Here is a 14,790-nt window from a genome sequence, read left to right as displayed (position 1 = left end):
GATAGGAACGTACGAAACCTATACTTGCTCACGCCTCAGAGTATATCAAGCATGATTGATATCTTCCGTACACACTAATTTTCATGTACTGCTTCCCTGAATGTTTTGTCTTATTAATTTTATTTTTGCTATCTTATAGCATTCAACTAACTATCAAGGTTCTCAACAGTAACCTAATATTATTCCTATCCAGTTAACTCAAATTAAACTATACATCTATCAATATTCTCTACATTGGGATGTACTCATGTACGATTTGTATCATAAAACGATTTTGCGGACCATTTTATGTAGCATATTATGTGTAATATTGTGATTGAAATACGACGCTAGGAAGAAATACAATTAATTGATGATTTTAACTGATTTTTATTATAACTAACATTGAAATGCACTACATATATTTTCGTAGGAACCGCAGCCGGGCATTGTTCCGCTACTTTCCTAACTGCCACCGCCTCAATGCCTCCCTCAGGATCTTTGACGCCTCTTTCTTCCGGGTTTACAGCGGAAATTGTCGGGCCACAATTCTGTCCGTGAACATTCCTTGATACTCCTAGTATGCACATGCAAATCGTCGGGTAATTATCCGGCGGGTTTTTTTTAATCTGAGCCTGTAGGGGAGAGTAATCCTGTTATTTTTGAAAGGAAAATGTGAGGTTTCTGTGCAACGTTGTTTTTCCAAAACCTACCTTTATTATGTTTTTCATCCGTTTGCTTTAGTCGTCAACTTTCACAAAATTCAAATGCTTATACAAAATTGCAAGCACGATCGCAAAATTGCACATCCACTGAACACGATTTATCACGATGAAGTTTTAATATCATGATGAGATGTGGGCGAACGCTAAAGCCTAGTCCACACTAGGCAACATGAACGGCGATTTTTGTTATGAGACGAACTTTGTTGTCTGTTGTTGTTGTTGGAAAAATGAGACGGTCGCAGTGTCTCCCGAAGAAAATGGGAGACGCTGAGACCGTCTCGAGACGAACCGTCTCCTAGTGTGGACTAGGCTTAAGTAGCTGGTAATACGAATCGGATTTGATCGCATTAAATATATTTATATCGTGGGTAAAGTGACCGATTATACGATTATAATTATACTTGTTATAATATTTGTAGCTTTATCGGAAAGACACGGTGTTAATTTGCCTACTAATGTGACATTCTAGTAAACATACAACGTGATACGAAAGACGATGCTAACGTTGTATTCTTTACGAATTTATTCGAAGTCATTTAGGATTTCGATTCGACAGTAATTTGTGTACCAATAAAATGCTTCTTAAGAAATCTTATGCGATCGTTATAAGATTTCATTTGACATCGGCGGAAATAAATACGACTTCATCCAACATATCGTAACTAAGTCGTATTTCATTGGGAAGGTGCATCTTCTACGATGAATAAACGATATGGTCGAATGGTAAGTGTACATATTTACGATTCCGATTTGAGTTGCATCTGTATACGAGTTCGACGATGATTTCTTTTACGATTTCATGTTGGCTGGGTAGCTCTAATAATCAACTGAAATCCATCTTAGGATCGACTAAAGATCCAGTGGAGCTCCTTAATAGATCTGGTGTGTTCATAATCAGTTGTTCCGACTGTGATAAGGTGTACATTGGGCAAACCAAAAGGAAATTGATTGATAGATTCGAGGAACACATGGCTAAAGCTAGATCTGGCTCAAAGAAGAAAATCCTTCTTTCACAGAATCCTAGATCTGCAGTAGCTTTACACATGTGTGAATCTGGTCACTCTATTGATCGAGAAAATGTCTCGCTGATCCGGTCTTTGAATAGTAATTCGCTTAAATTGGATGTTGATGAAAGCATTGAAATCTTCAATGAAAAATCAGTTCATCTCTTAAACGGAGACACCGGACCAGGGCACACTTGGTTGTTCAAATTCTTAGGTAAAAAAAAATACAATAATTTACCTGGCAATGCCCAAAAGCGGGTAGAAAATAATTTAGCACTACCAGAAAACACCCAGAATAGTAGGTGGACCCAAAATACAGACAACGGCACAACTCCCGAGCATTCGGAGGTTTTTGCTACCTAGTAGTAGCTTAACTAACTCGGAAAATATAAGGGGGGGAAACGATACACATTCATCAATCGAAAACGTTCACTGAAGAAGGTAGCAAGTTCCCAAGCAACCAAAAGTTCGAATATCACTTAAGGAACGAACTAATAAGTTCATATATAGCTGTACAAAAGTTGTGTGGAACTTTTTTGCTGTTCAAAATGTTTTTTCGAGGTCCATGGAACTTCATTCTTTAGTTCAGCCAATACTCAAAAAAAGCTTTGAAGTACTGTTTTGGTTTCTGTTTCTACTTTTTGAGAACTTTAAAGTTTGTATGAAGAAAAACAATCTACTTGTTGCGTACTTCTCATTTTTTTAAAATCAAGTAGCTATCAAAGGCAAAGATACCGTCACTTCAAGATAAAGAAGTGGGCTTTGCCGCGAACATTAATTCTTCTATACGGACTTTCGATGTTCGCAACGCAACCTTAAGAGTTGGGGCAACAAGATTCATGCATCTAGCCATGGTAACCAATGTGTGTCTTGGAAAAACAAATCTGCTTTAAAAGTATATCTGTTGGAAGTGAGTACTTCAGAGCCATCTACAATGATTTGTATGGTAAAAATATATTTTGGTTGACCTTTTGGACGAATTATTATCCATATATTGCCATCCGGAAAAAAAATGATTTGAATTTGAATTAAACCGAAACTCTGCTTTTCTAATTTTACTCTGTTCGAGAAGAAAATCATCTATTGAATACTCAATTGGGAATCTTTTTGTTCATAAAAACAAGTATGTGGAAATTGATACCAACAGTGCGAATACGAACAACGGTTGCTTTGATAATTTTGTATGTTATTTGACGTTTAAGTTGTTGAACAGTTCGCGAACGGCACTGAAGGTGCTCGGGCGTGTTTTCGTCTCCCTGTTGCGTTTAGTTTTTGTCGCGTTACCGTGTTCCCGATTAATAATTGGCGTATAACAACTTTATCGAAAAAATAATGAAATAGTGCAAAGATCGAAAGTCTTGTTAATTTCTGGAAGTAGAAGTGAAATATGTGAATTTTATTTGAAAGAATAAATACGTAGGAGCGGCGAGTATTGCAGTGAATAGGCCGGGGGAGGTTGCGATTGTGATTTTGCTGTCTAAGGAAACAAATTATGATTTCGACGGGAACGGCAAAGGATAGTGTTGATAATTTGAGACAATCTGGTGTTTCAGAAAGTCTGAATTGGCTGTTGATTGGTAGCATTTATCGAAGAACAAATGGCTGCCATAACTGTGCAAATTTTTGTTTGTCCAGTATGTATGTGTTTGTGCAAGGTTGCGCTACATGTGCGGATGGAGCGAAGAATGAGACGCCGAGTGAGAGAAAATCTTTCTCTCGCTCAGATGTGTGCGTGAAATAGTTGGGTGGTAGTCGAGATAACAGAGAACAGGTTCATCCGGTTCATCTTCTGGCATGGCATGGAATTGATGGATGGTGTGTGGCGAGAAGTAAGAGAAATTAATGGCGGGATAGATGCTCGAGCGCTGTGGAGAAGGTAACTGGCGACTGGTCTGGACTTGGGAACGAACAGAGGCGGCGCACGGAGGATTGGTGAGATCGTTTCATTTTATCTTTTGTTTTTTTTTTCATAATTTTTCCTAATGCTTGAAATCGTATTCATAAGAAGGGATTTGGTTTAAACTTTGGGAAGTTTACAATTGTGACTTTCAATTTCTGATTATATGTTTTAATAATATTACCTTTCAGATTTGTATCCTTTTTTCAATAAAAAAAAAATATTTTTCCTTAATATTATATAACTGTATATACATACATTTATCTGATATATTTTGTAATTTTCCTTCTGCCATGTTTTATTACTATACCATTTAGTATTTTTAGTAGGAATGCATCTGGGGATAACCCAAAGAAATTAATGCAAGCGGCACGGGTAGCCGGCCATTGTAGGTTTCTGAGGGTTGGATGCCTTCCTTCGACGAACCATCGGACCGTGGAAGCCCTAGAAGAAATTCGAAGGCCAAGCCACACAGACATAGGCAGGACCTTGCTACCGATGGGGGAACCATACATACATACATACATATTTGACGTTTAAGTTGTTGAATACTCAAACCATTGACCCTCATGGAGGGTGTACAAGCTATTTTAGTCGCCTGTTATGATACCCCTTCTCAGAAGGGAGCAGCACTGAGCGTATAGAAAGAATTTTCGATAAGTTACATGGGTCTGTCAAAGGGTTGCAAGTCTTCTTGTACAGCTCAATAGTTCGTAAAAAATCTCTGTTGTACTATCTTGTAAACTTGAAAGTTTTTAATTAGTTCCAACGGGCGTTCAAAAGCAACTTCGCATTTTAGAAACTTTGAAGTAGATTTAAAGGCTTAAATCTACTTTTTTCGAACTTAAACACGTGTTTGCATAAATAAACACAATGTGAAGTACACATTTAGTTCCGGAAGAACTTTTTAACAACTTGAAAGTGGGAATAAGGTAGAAATTAAGAACCTGAATGTCATTTTAAAGAAAATCATCACATCGAGTAAAATCGTTGCCTACTCATGATGTTCATATAGGGCAACAAGTATGGATCTCGACTTTCAAGCGGTGAGCTCGGGTTCGAGGCTTGGTAAGAACATGTTTCTTAAAATGTAATTTGAGTTAGTAACAAAAATGGTTGATTAATATGAATCAAATTAGCGGACTTAAGAAGGCGATTGAAGGAGCGAAAGAGTATTTTTTCCGATTTTTTATGCTGCTTATAAAGTGGATTTTGAAGCTGGTTAGAAGTTGTTTGGCGATTTATGCGAACTTTTTGTCAACTTTAAAGTTCGCTTAGCTACTTAAAAATTGAGCTGAAAAGAAGTTGTATTAGCAAACTCGATTAAGCTGATCAAACCTGATAGAGGCATGTTATCCGAACTTTTGGTTGCTTGGGTTGCTATCGAAATACTGGTATATGAACTTTTCATTTGCCGTGGTTGAATTAAAAGGAATCTTTCGATTGCTTTGATTCAACATCTGGAAGTTTCCATTGTAGTTTGACCGGGAGTGTCAAAACTTTCCACCGCTCTGTAATTGTGACTTGACAAAAATAAAAAAAAAAACTCAACGGAGTTATCGTTGAGTTTATTATGATTGCCGTTTGGCATCCCGGACAAAAATTCTAGGGACTCAATGTTAACTTTAATGCATTTTACTCACTACAAAGTTTTTAGATTTTTTCTCGCCGCTGCATAGAATTGTATGATAAATATAAATAAAGGAAATTTTTCAGTTATTTGAGCTTTTAGGTAATAAAAAGAACTGTTTTTGAGATCATTTAAATTTAATTACATAAAATAAACGGAAACATTGAGCGTTTTGAGGCACCCCAGATTAATTCCGATTGAGGTCAAATTTTGCACAATTATTGGGCCAATCTGCAGAATGTGTATGGCCGGTTTGCGAAATTCGACATGACTCATTGGCTGCCACCCTAATTTGGGCCTGCATGTTTTGAAGTATTTTTCGTCGTCTGTTTCAATCAATCAAATCAGTTGCCCTCCCTCCAGGGATTTTAATTGCTCGTGTGAGATAATGGAATTTAAACACTGACCTTATCTTGCAATTGCACATCACAATTATTTTCAATACCCTCCTATTGGATAATCAATGTAACGTGCAGGCGCAATGCCTTAGTGCCCCAAAGTACTACCTGCTTTAGGCATTCTAGCTAAGACGTTTATGGTCATTAACGAATAGCGATCTCGCACTATGTCTGCTGCTTTCTACAACAGCGGCAAACGTAAAAAAAAATCGAATATCTTGAATCAACGACGTTTTTATTATTGTTAGTATGAAATGATATCTTCTCTCGGAAAGCTGTTTAATTTATTTTTCCAAAAAAAAATCTCAAAACCAGTCCTTTCACCCTTACTTTTCTAGATTGCGACAAAGGCGAAGCAATGATAATGTTCAAATCCATTCATGTGTTAACTCCTGTAAGGTTTCCTATACAACGTGCCGGTCTGCAGGTCAGCAACTAGAAGAATAACCCGGAGAGTATGAGGGAAACAATTCGAAGAAAACCAACCAGAAGTCGGTGGCATCACACAGTTTGCTCACAGACGAAATCTAAGAAAATACAGTCTAAATATTCATCAACGCGCGACAGCTCCTTACAAAGTATAATTTAAAAATGATAACGCGCAGAGATTTTTTTCTTCGTTAATCTCGTCTGTCCTGTAATTACTTAGCTAAAGTGAAACTGGTTGAATGCACCAATGACAAGCCCGATTTAGTCATCTAGTCGAAATTCAGTTGGTCGAGGTAGTGGCTGAAAGTGAAATTAGTTCATGCTAAACAAGTGGCTTTACCATGGCTTCTCCTAGCTTAGAGCAGATAGACTTGTGGGAGAAGGAATATTCGCCAAGTGAGTGGAGTAAGCGTTTTCCAACGGCCGCTGAAGTAATTGATTATCATGTAAAGTTTGTTACCAAAGGTAAGGCACGTTCAACCATTTCGTTGAGCTCTATTTGATAGAAACGTCTTTACTTCCATCAGAAAGTGATAACAATCGCTCCGAGCTGAAATATGACCTGGATCTGGAGTACGGCAGCGATGACAGTGACAAATTCGACATCTATGGGGACAATCTCCCAGATGATGCTCCCTTGTTCGTGTACATTCATGGCGGCTACTGGCAGATGTTAAGCAAGAAGGACTCAGCGTACTGCGCTCGACCTCTGGTTGAAAAGGGCTTCCGAGTGATCATCATAGAGTACGAGCTTTGCCCAAAAATCACCCTCGAGGAGCAGGTTCAGCAAATAAAAAGAGCCGGAGAGTACTTGCTAAACTATGCGGAAGAAAATAGAGTTCAGTAAGTGTGACTTATATGCACTAACTTCCATATCTACTTAGTAAGAACTTTAATAACAGCAATCAACTTTTGTTTGAAGGCATATCTCGATTGCAGGTCACTCGGCAGGTGCCCATCTGATAGCGTGCATGCTCGATCGCTGCTTCGTGGAAACCGTTGGGGACGAAATCCATCTGGTGAAACACGTGCATCTGATCTCGGGCGTGTTCAAGCTCGAGGAACTACGCCACACGAAAGCCGTCAACAGTGGGAACCTTCTGGGATTGGATGACACCAACACTAGGCTATTGTCTCCCATCTATAGCGACTTTGAACACCTGAAAGGGTTACAGATGAAAATACACGTTTATGTGGCCGAGCACGATAGCCACGTTTTCAAGCAAATGTCCAGAGAAATGTTCGAGCATTTGCAAAGCTTCGGATTGGAAACGTCCTTCCTGGTGCTACCGGGGCTGGATCATTTCGATATTGTGGAGAAATTGTCCGAAAAAACACATCTTATTACAAGTGAAATATTGAAAACCATTTCTAATCAATAAAAAAGAGATTTAAGAAAATATGTAGCAACCATATATTTATATCGTCCTGGGTGACAATTATATTTGTTTATTAAGAAAAGTTTTCCCCCGTGCCAGTGGAGGAAACGTAAACGCTATAAGACTAACTTTAATAATCAGATTTTATATACTAGTATTAGTCAAGTGGGTACAATTAACGATGGGATTTCTCAGAGAAATAATTTTAACGGTCCTATTGTAAACCAAATCCACCCTCAGAGTTTACTATCCAAAGGTTTTTGAAAGTATCCACACTCATCCAAAAAAGCTGTTATGATCGAGGCAGTGCGTTCAGCGTCAACCAAATGCATGTAATGATTTCCTGTAGCTCGCAGAAAACTCGAGTGAGGATTTCTTATTTTGGTAATCTCCAGCAATTCCTCAGCTTCCTCTTCATCGCCAAAAATCATCGAATCCATCGCTCGAATCACCAACACAGGGCAGGAAATTTTTTCGGCCGTCCGCTTGTTAATTTCCTTCGACCAACCAAGAAACATCACCGATTTTGTTCGATTATCCTGCTGGAGGTAGAACTTTCCTCCCTGCCCCGTGGACTCCTTTATATCGCGATGCAGGATATGGGAACAAAGTTCTCTCGGGATCACGTAAGAACGATTGACGTGGATTTTCTCAATCAACTCTTCGTAGGAGTATTCGTTTGGCTTATCTCCTCTTATATAGGCTTCATCGGCGCTAAATACTCGCAGCAAAAAGTAGCCATGCTGCTCCATTATATCACCCGGAAAACTGGGCTGCAAAGCATCCAAACCGATTAAAAGATCAACTTTATCCGGGAACATTCCTATAAAGGAATAACTCATCATGGCTCCTAGTGAGTGACATATCAGGGAAACCTTAGACCAGTCATAGAATTTCATGATACGCAAAATAATAAGCACGGTATCCGTCATGTAATAGATACAACCGTTTGGAATTCTCGACGATCGACCATGGCCAGGTAAATCGATGGCTAAGTAAGCTCCATCCGGTGGAAGCAATGGCATCAATCTTTCGAAAGAACCACTATTATCGCCGTATCCATGAATAAGCAGGATCGGTCTGATGTGCTTTGGGCCATAGCGATATCCCGAAATGTGACCATGAGGAGTTGGAATTTCGACCGGTTCAAATTTCTAGAATAACGGCAAAAAAGTTAAAGAAAATCCCACAAATTCTGTTTCTTTCGATTTGCGTCACTTACTGGTGGTAGCGTTGGGTTCATGTTCCATACAACGAAACTGCATACCTGGTACTTACGAGTTCAACCGAGCAACTGAATCGAGTTTTTTCCCGGGAACATTGTCAAATGTCGCGGAATTTTCCGAATTATCCGATTGAATCATTACATGATTGATCTAAACCTTCTAGTTCTGTAATTGACGAAAGACAATTTTCTTTCGTTACGCTGGAACTTAAGCCATCGCAATGAATTGTTTCTACTGATTGCACCTATCAAATAACGTAGTCTAAAATCAACATTTTTTCAATGCGTTTTCAACATTTTAAAAACACAATGTGGATTTCTAACGAGTTGAACATTCAATACAGAACTTTTTATCTACTCTAATAGATGGAAACATTCAATATTTGTTGACATACGGATTAATCTGAGATCGTCTGGGGGTAGCCTCGGACAAAACGTTCGGGTCACGATGTCAAATTATCGAAGTAAAGTGTTGATCGTCGCAATCAAAGCTTTGTTTGATAGCAGAATAATAGCTATCTTAAGCTGTTGAAAACAAACATTTTATTTCCGTTATTACATGGAATCTGTTATTCAACTCATGTTTGAATTCTTACCATGTAAGTAGATAGACTGTTTTTTTGCAGATTTATTATAATTGTTTAATCATCACTTGATAGGATAACATTGACTTAAGTGAAACAACGTGAGTAGAAACGTTTGAATCGCTACTTGTTTTCCCGAAATTTTGAGATACCCAGAAAGTTATCCTACATAAATGTCGTTTAAACTCCTGACAACAGTGTTCACATGGCCAAACAAATTGTAAACTTAAACATTAATTACTATCGAAAATCCCCGAAGGCCAAAGAACATTTTGTATACGTGAAATCAACATGATGAAACAGATGCAGATGTGATATCACATAGTTTATTCACCTTAACAATTATTAAGTTATTGTAAGATAGTAATCATTGAATTATATAAAGATTAGTTAGTCATGATTCAAAAAAACATTCTACGTTCGCTCGTTACCCAAACCACCCCCCTTGAGTTAGACCTACTTTATCAGGTTATGGGCCCAGGCACGGTCGCTTATGCCGTTTTCGTTTTTCTCCACTAGCGCAGGGCAAAACTTTTTCTGAATAAACAAACAGAATCGTTATCCGGGACGATGCAAATATATGGTTGCTATGCTCACTCTTATGTTTACCCCCAACACTGACAACTTTTACGGGGTGCAACCGCCTGCTTGAGGTTCAAATCTCGGGCAAAACTCGTGGACTTCTGAATCAATAAACGAACATAATAACAGCAGTTAGGGCAAAATTGTGGGTAACTAGGTTGCCACTGCCAATAAACGAAAACACTATTAGTAACGACTTTGTTTGCTGAGAGAAAAATTTTCAAGCGTAATTTTTTTTTTAAAGTTCTTGAAGATGTCCAATCCGAATGGTGGCGATGGTAGAAGAGATGAAGCGCAAGCTGGCAGAAACGATGCACCTAGATAACTAGGAGGTGCCGTTTCGTTTCAGGCGAGAGAGGATTAGAAAATTACAATAGGCGATGGAAGCGCTGCCGAATTTGGGTGATGGTTTTGCATTAGTGCAAGTGGGATGCAGCTAAAATTTCACCCAACTTTTTACAGATCTCACGGGTTTTTCTTAATGAGAGAAAGAATAACTTTCGGATTCCACCACCCATTCCTGGGCGTTTTACACCAAGATGGTGCTCTTGAAGGAGCGGATCTGGTGTGCCGGGAAGAAACGAAACGAAGAGGATTCGGAAGTGAACGAGGAAGTCTCCGAACCGAACAGGCTCTGGCAACCATATTCTTAAACATCGATCGGAGCATATATTTACGGCTTTGTGCAGAATGCTAAATCTGCCAGAGAAGCGTGGGACACGTTTGAAGACAGCGGCTCAACAAGGAAGATCGGCCTGTTACGGAAGCTAACGGGCATTCGACTGGTAGGAGCAGAAAGGGACGACGATGTGATTTGCGAGTCTTCTCAGGAGTATGTTAACTTGATTTTACTTACGTGTAACCAGTTGGCGGAAGTTGGATTCCAGGTTGACGACACCTGGTTGTGTAGTTTGCCGCACAAAGGTTTGCCGAAACGGTATGATCCAATGATCCTGGGTCTTGAGTCATCTGGTGTGGCTCTGACGGCTGACAAGGTCAAAGCAAAGATCATGCAGGAGGTCAAGGTGATAAGCGATTCCAAATCATCGGAAAACGAGAGTGCATTTTTCAGCAAGCAGAATCAGAGGTGCAAAGCATCGCATCATTTTGTAAGCAACGTTTGACTTTTTCCCGACCACATCAAACTAACTTCATCTTCGGAAGCGTCGGCTTGCGAACATAGCACGTCGACTTTTGATTGTAAATGAACGCATCGCAACGACGCTGTGGCACGATTGGTTCAAATGACTGCATCTCTTAAGTTCATTCCGATGCTTTGCGAACAGTTCGCCTACTGATTTTAAGGCGACGTCAACCGAAGGATCCGTTCGTTTGAATTTATCGGGGATAAGTACAAACGACCTTATCGAGATAGGGTCGTTTGAACATTCAATTGAATGTTCACTTTTGAACGTTCAATTGTATGTTCGTCTGATGCGTTCGGCAGCCTAAGGCAAGACGCCGAGCCGTGTTAGGATGGGATGGAGATGGATTATCGATATGGTGCATTGCTTGCGTGTGGTGTTCGGACGTCGCTCGACGATTGAGGGTGTCGGGTGTCTTGTAGCGCGCGGATGACTAGGTAAAGAGAATGAGGCGCAGTTACAGTTTACTTTAAAAGTCCAATTTTACTGAATAAAATGCAAACCGCCCAACTACGGTTGGGCTTGTAAGAGATTGTTTATTCTTTTTCAATCCAATTTGCGGATATTGGCTGTTTGCTTTAGTTCTGAACCTTAAACTAAAGCAAACCATCATTATCCGCGAAATTTAATTTCAGGTTCAGTATGCATGAAAATCTGTTTTCAGATTTCAGATTCCCATTTCAGATTCCCATTTCAGATTCAGATTTCAGATTCAAATTTCAGATTCAGATTTCAGATTCAGATTTCAGATTCAGATTTCAGATTCAGATTTCAGATTTGAGATTCAAATTTCAGATTCAGATTTCAGATTCAGATTTCCGATTTCAGATTCCAGATTCAGATTTCAGATTCAGATTTCAGATTCAGATTTCAGATTCAGATTTCAGATTCAGATTTCAGATTCAGATTCAGATTTCAGATTCAGGTTTCAGATTCAGATTTCAGATTCAGATTTCAGATTCAGATTTCAGATTCAGATTTCAGATTCAGATTTCAGATTCAGATTTCAGATTCAGATTTCAGATTTCAGATTCAGATTTCAGATTCAGATTCAGATTTCAGATTCAGATTTCAGATTCAGATTTCAGATTCAGATTTCAGATTCAGATTTCAGATTCAGATTTCAGATTCAGATTTCAGATTCAGATTTCAGGTTCAGATTTCAGATTCAGATTTCAGATTCAGATTTCAGATTCAGATTTCAGATTCAGATTTCAGATTCAGATTTCAGATTCAGATTCAGATTTCAGATTCAGATTTCAGAATCAGATTTCAGATTTAGATTTCAGATTCAGATTTCAGATTCAGATTTCAGATTCAGATTTCAGGTTCAGATTTCAGATTCAGATTTCAGATTCAGATTTCAGATTGAGATTTTACATTCATATTTCAGAATCATATTTTGATTTAGATTTCAAATTTCAGATCCTGATTCAGATATCGGATTCAGGTTTCATATTAAGTATTCAGTTTTAGAATTAAGGTTAAGATTTTGGGTTTAGATTTCAGATTCATATTTGAGGTCCTGCTTACTGAAAATTACTTTTTGTTTGGAGCCGAAGGGGTATAAGTGCAGACCCCTTTGCCACCAACCCAAACGTCATTTCCTGTACGAAGTGTTCATTCCATCGGGACGGAATAAAAAGGAATTTAATTGGCATTTGAAAAGTAAATCATGTTTGAAATATACTACCAACAGTTAATCATTTCATTGCATTTACTGATAGTTCTTGTGAACAAAATATTATCATATTTTTCATTAATATTAATATTGTATTAATATTATTCTTAATCATATTGTGTACGCCACGAATTTGGGACTCAATATATTTAAGCTCAATGTGTATAAGTATGAGATGATTGGGTTAACGTTGAAGCGCTAGTCGTAAATGTACTGTTAAACATCAACTCATAATGAGCGGAAGGCCATTTCCAATCTGAAATCTGAATCTGAAATCTGAATCTGAAATCTGAATCTGAAATCTGAATCTGAAATCTGAATCTGAAATCTGAATCTGAAATCTGAATCTGAAATCTGAATCTGAAATCTGAATCTGAAATCTGAATCTGAAATCTGAATCTGAAATCTGAATCTGAAATCTGAATCTGAAATCTGAATCTGAAATCTGAATCTGAAATCTGAATCTGAAATCTGAATCTGAAATCTGAATCTGAAATCTGAATCTGAAATCTGAATCTGAAATCTGAATCTGAAATCTGAATCTGAAATCTGAATCTGAAATCTGAATCTGAAATCTGAATCTGAAATCTGAATCTGAAATCTGAATCTGAAATCTGAATCTGAAATCTGAATCTGAAATCTGAATCTGAAATCTGAATCTGACATCTCAATCTGACATCTGAATCTGAAATCTGAATCTGAAATCTGAATCTGAAATCTGAATCTGAAATCTGAATCTGAAATCTGAATCTGAAATCTGAATCTGAAATCTGAATCTGAAATCTGAATCTGAAATCTGAATCTGAATCTGAAATCTGAATCTGAAATCTGAATCTGAAATCTGAATCTGAAATCTGAATCTGAAATCTGAATCTGAAATCTGAATCTGAAATCTGAATCTGAAATCTGAATCTGAAATCTGAATCTGAAATCTGAATCTGAAATCTGAATCTGAAATTTGAATCTGAAATCTGAATCTGAAATGGGAATCTGAAATCTGAAAACAGATTTTCATGCATACTGAACCTGAAATTAAATTTCGCGGATAATGATGGTTTGCTTTAGTTTAAGGTTCAGAACTAAAGCAAACAGCCAATATCCGCAAATTGGATTGAAAAAGAATAAACAATCTCTTACAAGCCCAACCGTAGTTGGGCGGTTTGCATTTTATTCAGTAAAATTGGACTTTTAAAGTAAACTGTAACTGCGCCTCATTCTCTTTACCTAGTCATCCGCGCGCTACAAGACACCCGACACCCTCAATCGTCGAGCGACGTCCGAACACCACACGCAAGCCATGCACCATATCGATAATCCATCTCCATCCCATCCTAACACGGCTCGGCGTCTTGCCTTAGGCTGCCGAACGCATCAGACGAACATACAATTGAACGTTCAAAAGTGAACATTCAATTGAATGTTCAAACGACCCTATCTCGATAAGGTCGTTTGTACTTATCCCCGATAAATTCAAACGAACGGATCCTTCGGTTGACGTCGCCTTGAAATCAGTAGGCGAACTGTTCGCAAAGCATCGGAATGAACTTAAGAGATGCAGTCATTTGAACCAATCGTGCCACAGCGTCGTTGCGATGCGTTCATTTTTTTCAACCACAAGTTAGGCGTCGTAGCTGATCTTAACCTTTTCAAGAAATAATCAGCTTGCGACTTTTTCTCGACGACGTTTGCGCTGAACGTTCATTTGCACCTCTGAGCAGAATGCGACAAGAAAGCAGATAGACAATGTGGCGGACAAACGTAAAACGTTTCGTTGCAAAAAGTTGGGACATTTTGCGTCGGAGTGCCAAAAAAGCCATGCGAAAGGAAGAAAGAGAAGCAGAACAACCAGGAAGGAAATGCAGCTTTCTTCGCTGTCAACGCTGTGAAGTCTTCTGAGCGAGGTGACAGTGATTGGTTCTTCGATTCTGGCGCAACCACTCACTTGTGTCGAAACAAAGCTGTGCTGGAGAATCCACAAGAAATTACATAGAAAATCAACGTGGCCAACAATGCGAAGGTGGCCGTTGTGGCCAAAGGATCAACGAAACTGGAAGCTGATTGCGGTGGAACGACCTGTGACGTAATGTGCGCGATTGAACTAGCGATAAATCTAATATCCGTCAGTAAGGTGT

At 38.6% G+C, this 14,790-nt stretch overlaps 2 protein-coding genes across 2 annotated transcripts; one reads left to right on the top strand and one right to left on the bottom strand.

Annotated features, from left to right (window-relative positions):
- The first annotated feature begins 5,899 nt into the window (after positions 1–5,899).
- Positions 5,900–7,462, top strand: LOC129747768 (kynurenine formamidase-like). Its single transcript, XM_055742117.1, has 3 exons — positions 5,900–6,527; positions 6,590–6,905; positions 6,985–7,462. Exons 1-3 carry the CDS (start codon positions 6,404–6,406, stop codon positions 7,442–7,444), a joined length of 900 nt encoding a protein of 299 aa, XP_055598092.1. The 5' UTR covers positions 5,900–6,403; the 3' UTR covers positions 7,445–7,462.
- A 37-nt stretch (positions 7,463–7,499) lies between these two features.
- On the bottom strand, positions 7,500–8,745 carry LOC129748511 (probable serine hydrolase). Its single transcript, XM_055743160.1, has 2 exons — positions 8,664–8,745; positions 7,500–8,595 (listed from the first exon to the last, which is right to left on the bottom strand). Exons 1-2 carry the CDS (start codon positions 8,682–8,684, stop codon positions 7,678–7,680), a joined length of 939 nt encoding a protein of 312 aa, XP_055599135.1. The 5' UTR covers positions 8,685–8,745; the 3' UTR covers positions 7,500–7,677.
- Positions 8,746–14,790: the final 6,045 nt, after the last annotated feature.

The sequence above is a fragment of the Uranotaenia lowii genome, chromosome 2 (assembly GCF_029784155.1).
Source record: "Uranotaenia lowii strain MFRU-FL chromosome 2, ASM2978415v1, whole genome shotgun sequence".
NCBI lineage: Eukaryota > Metazoa > Arthropoda > Insecta > Diptera > Culicidae > Uranotaenia > Uranotaenia lowii.
Note: the sequence above shows the minus strand (reverse complement) of the source record. Positions and strands in the feature narration are given on the sequence as shown.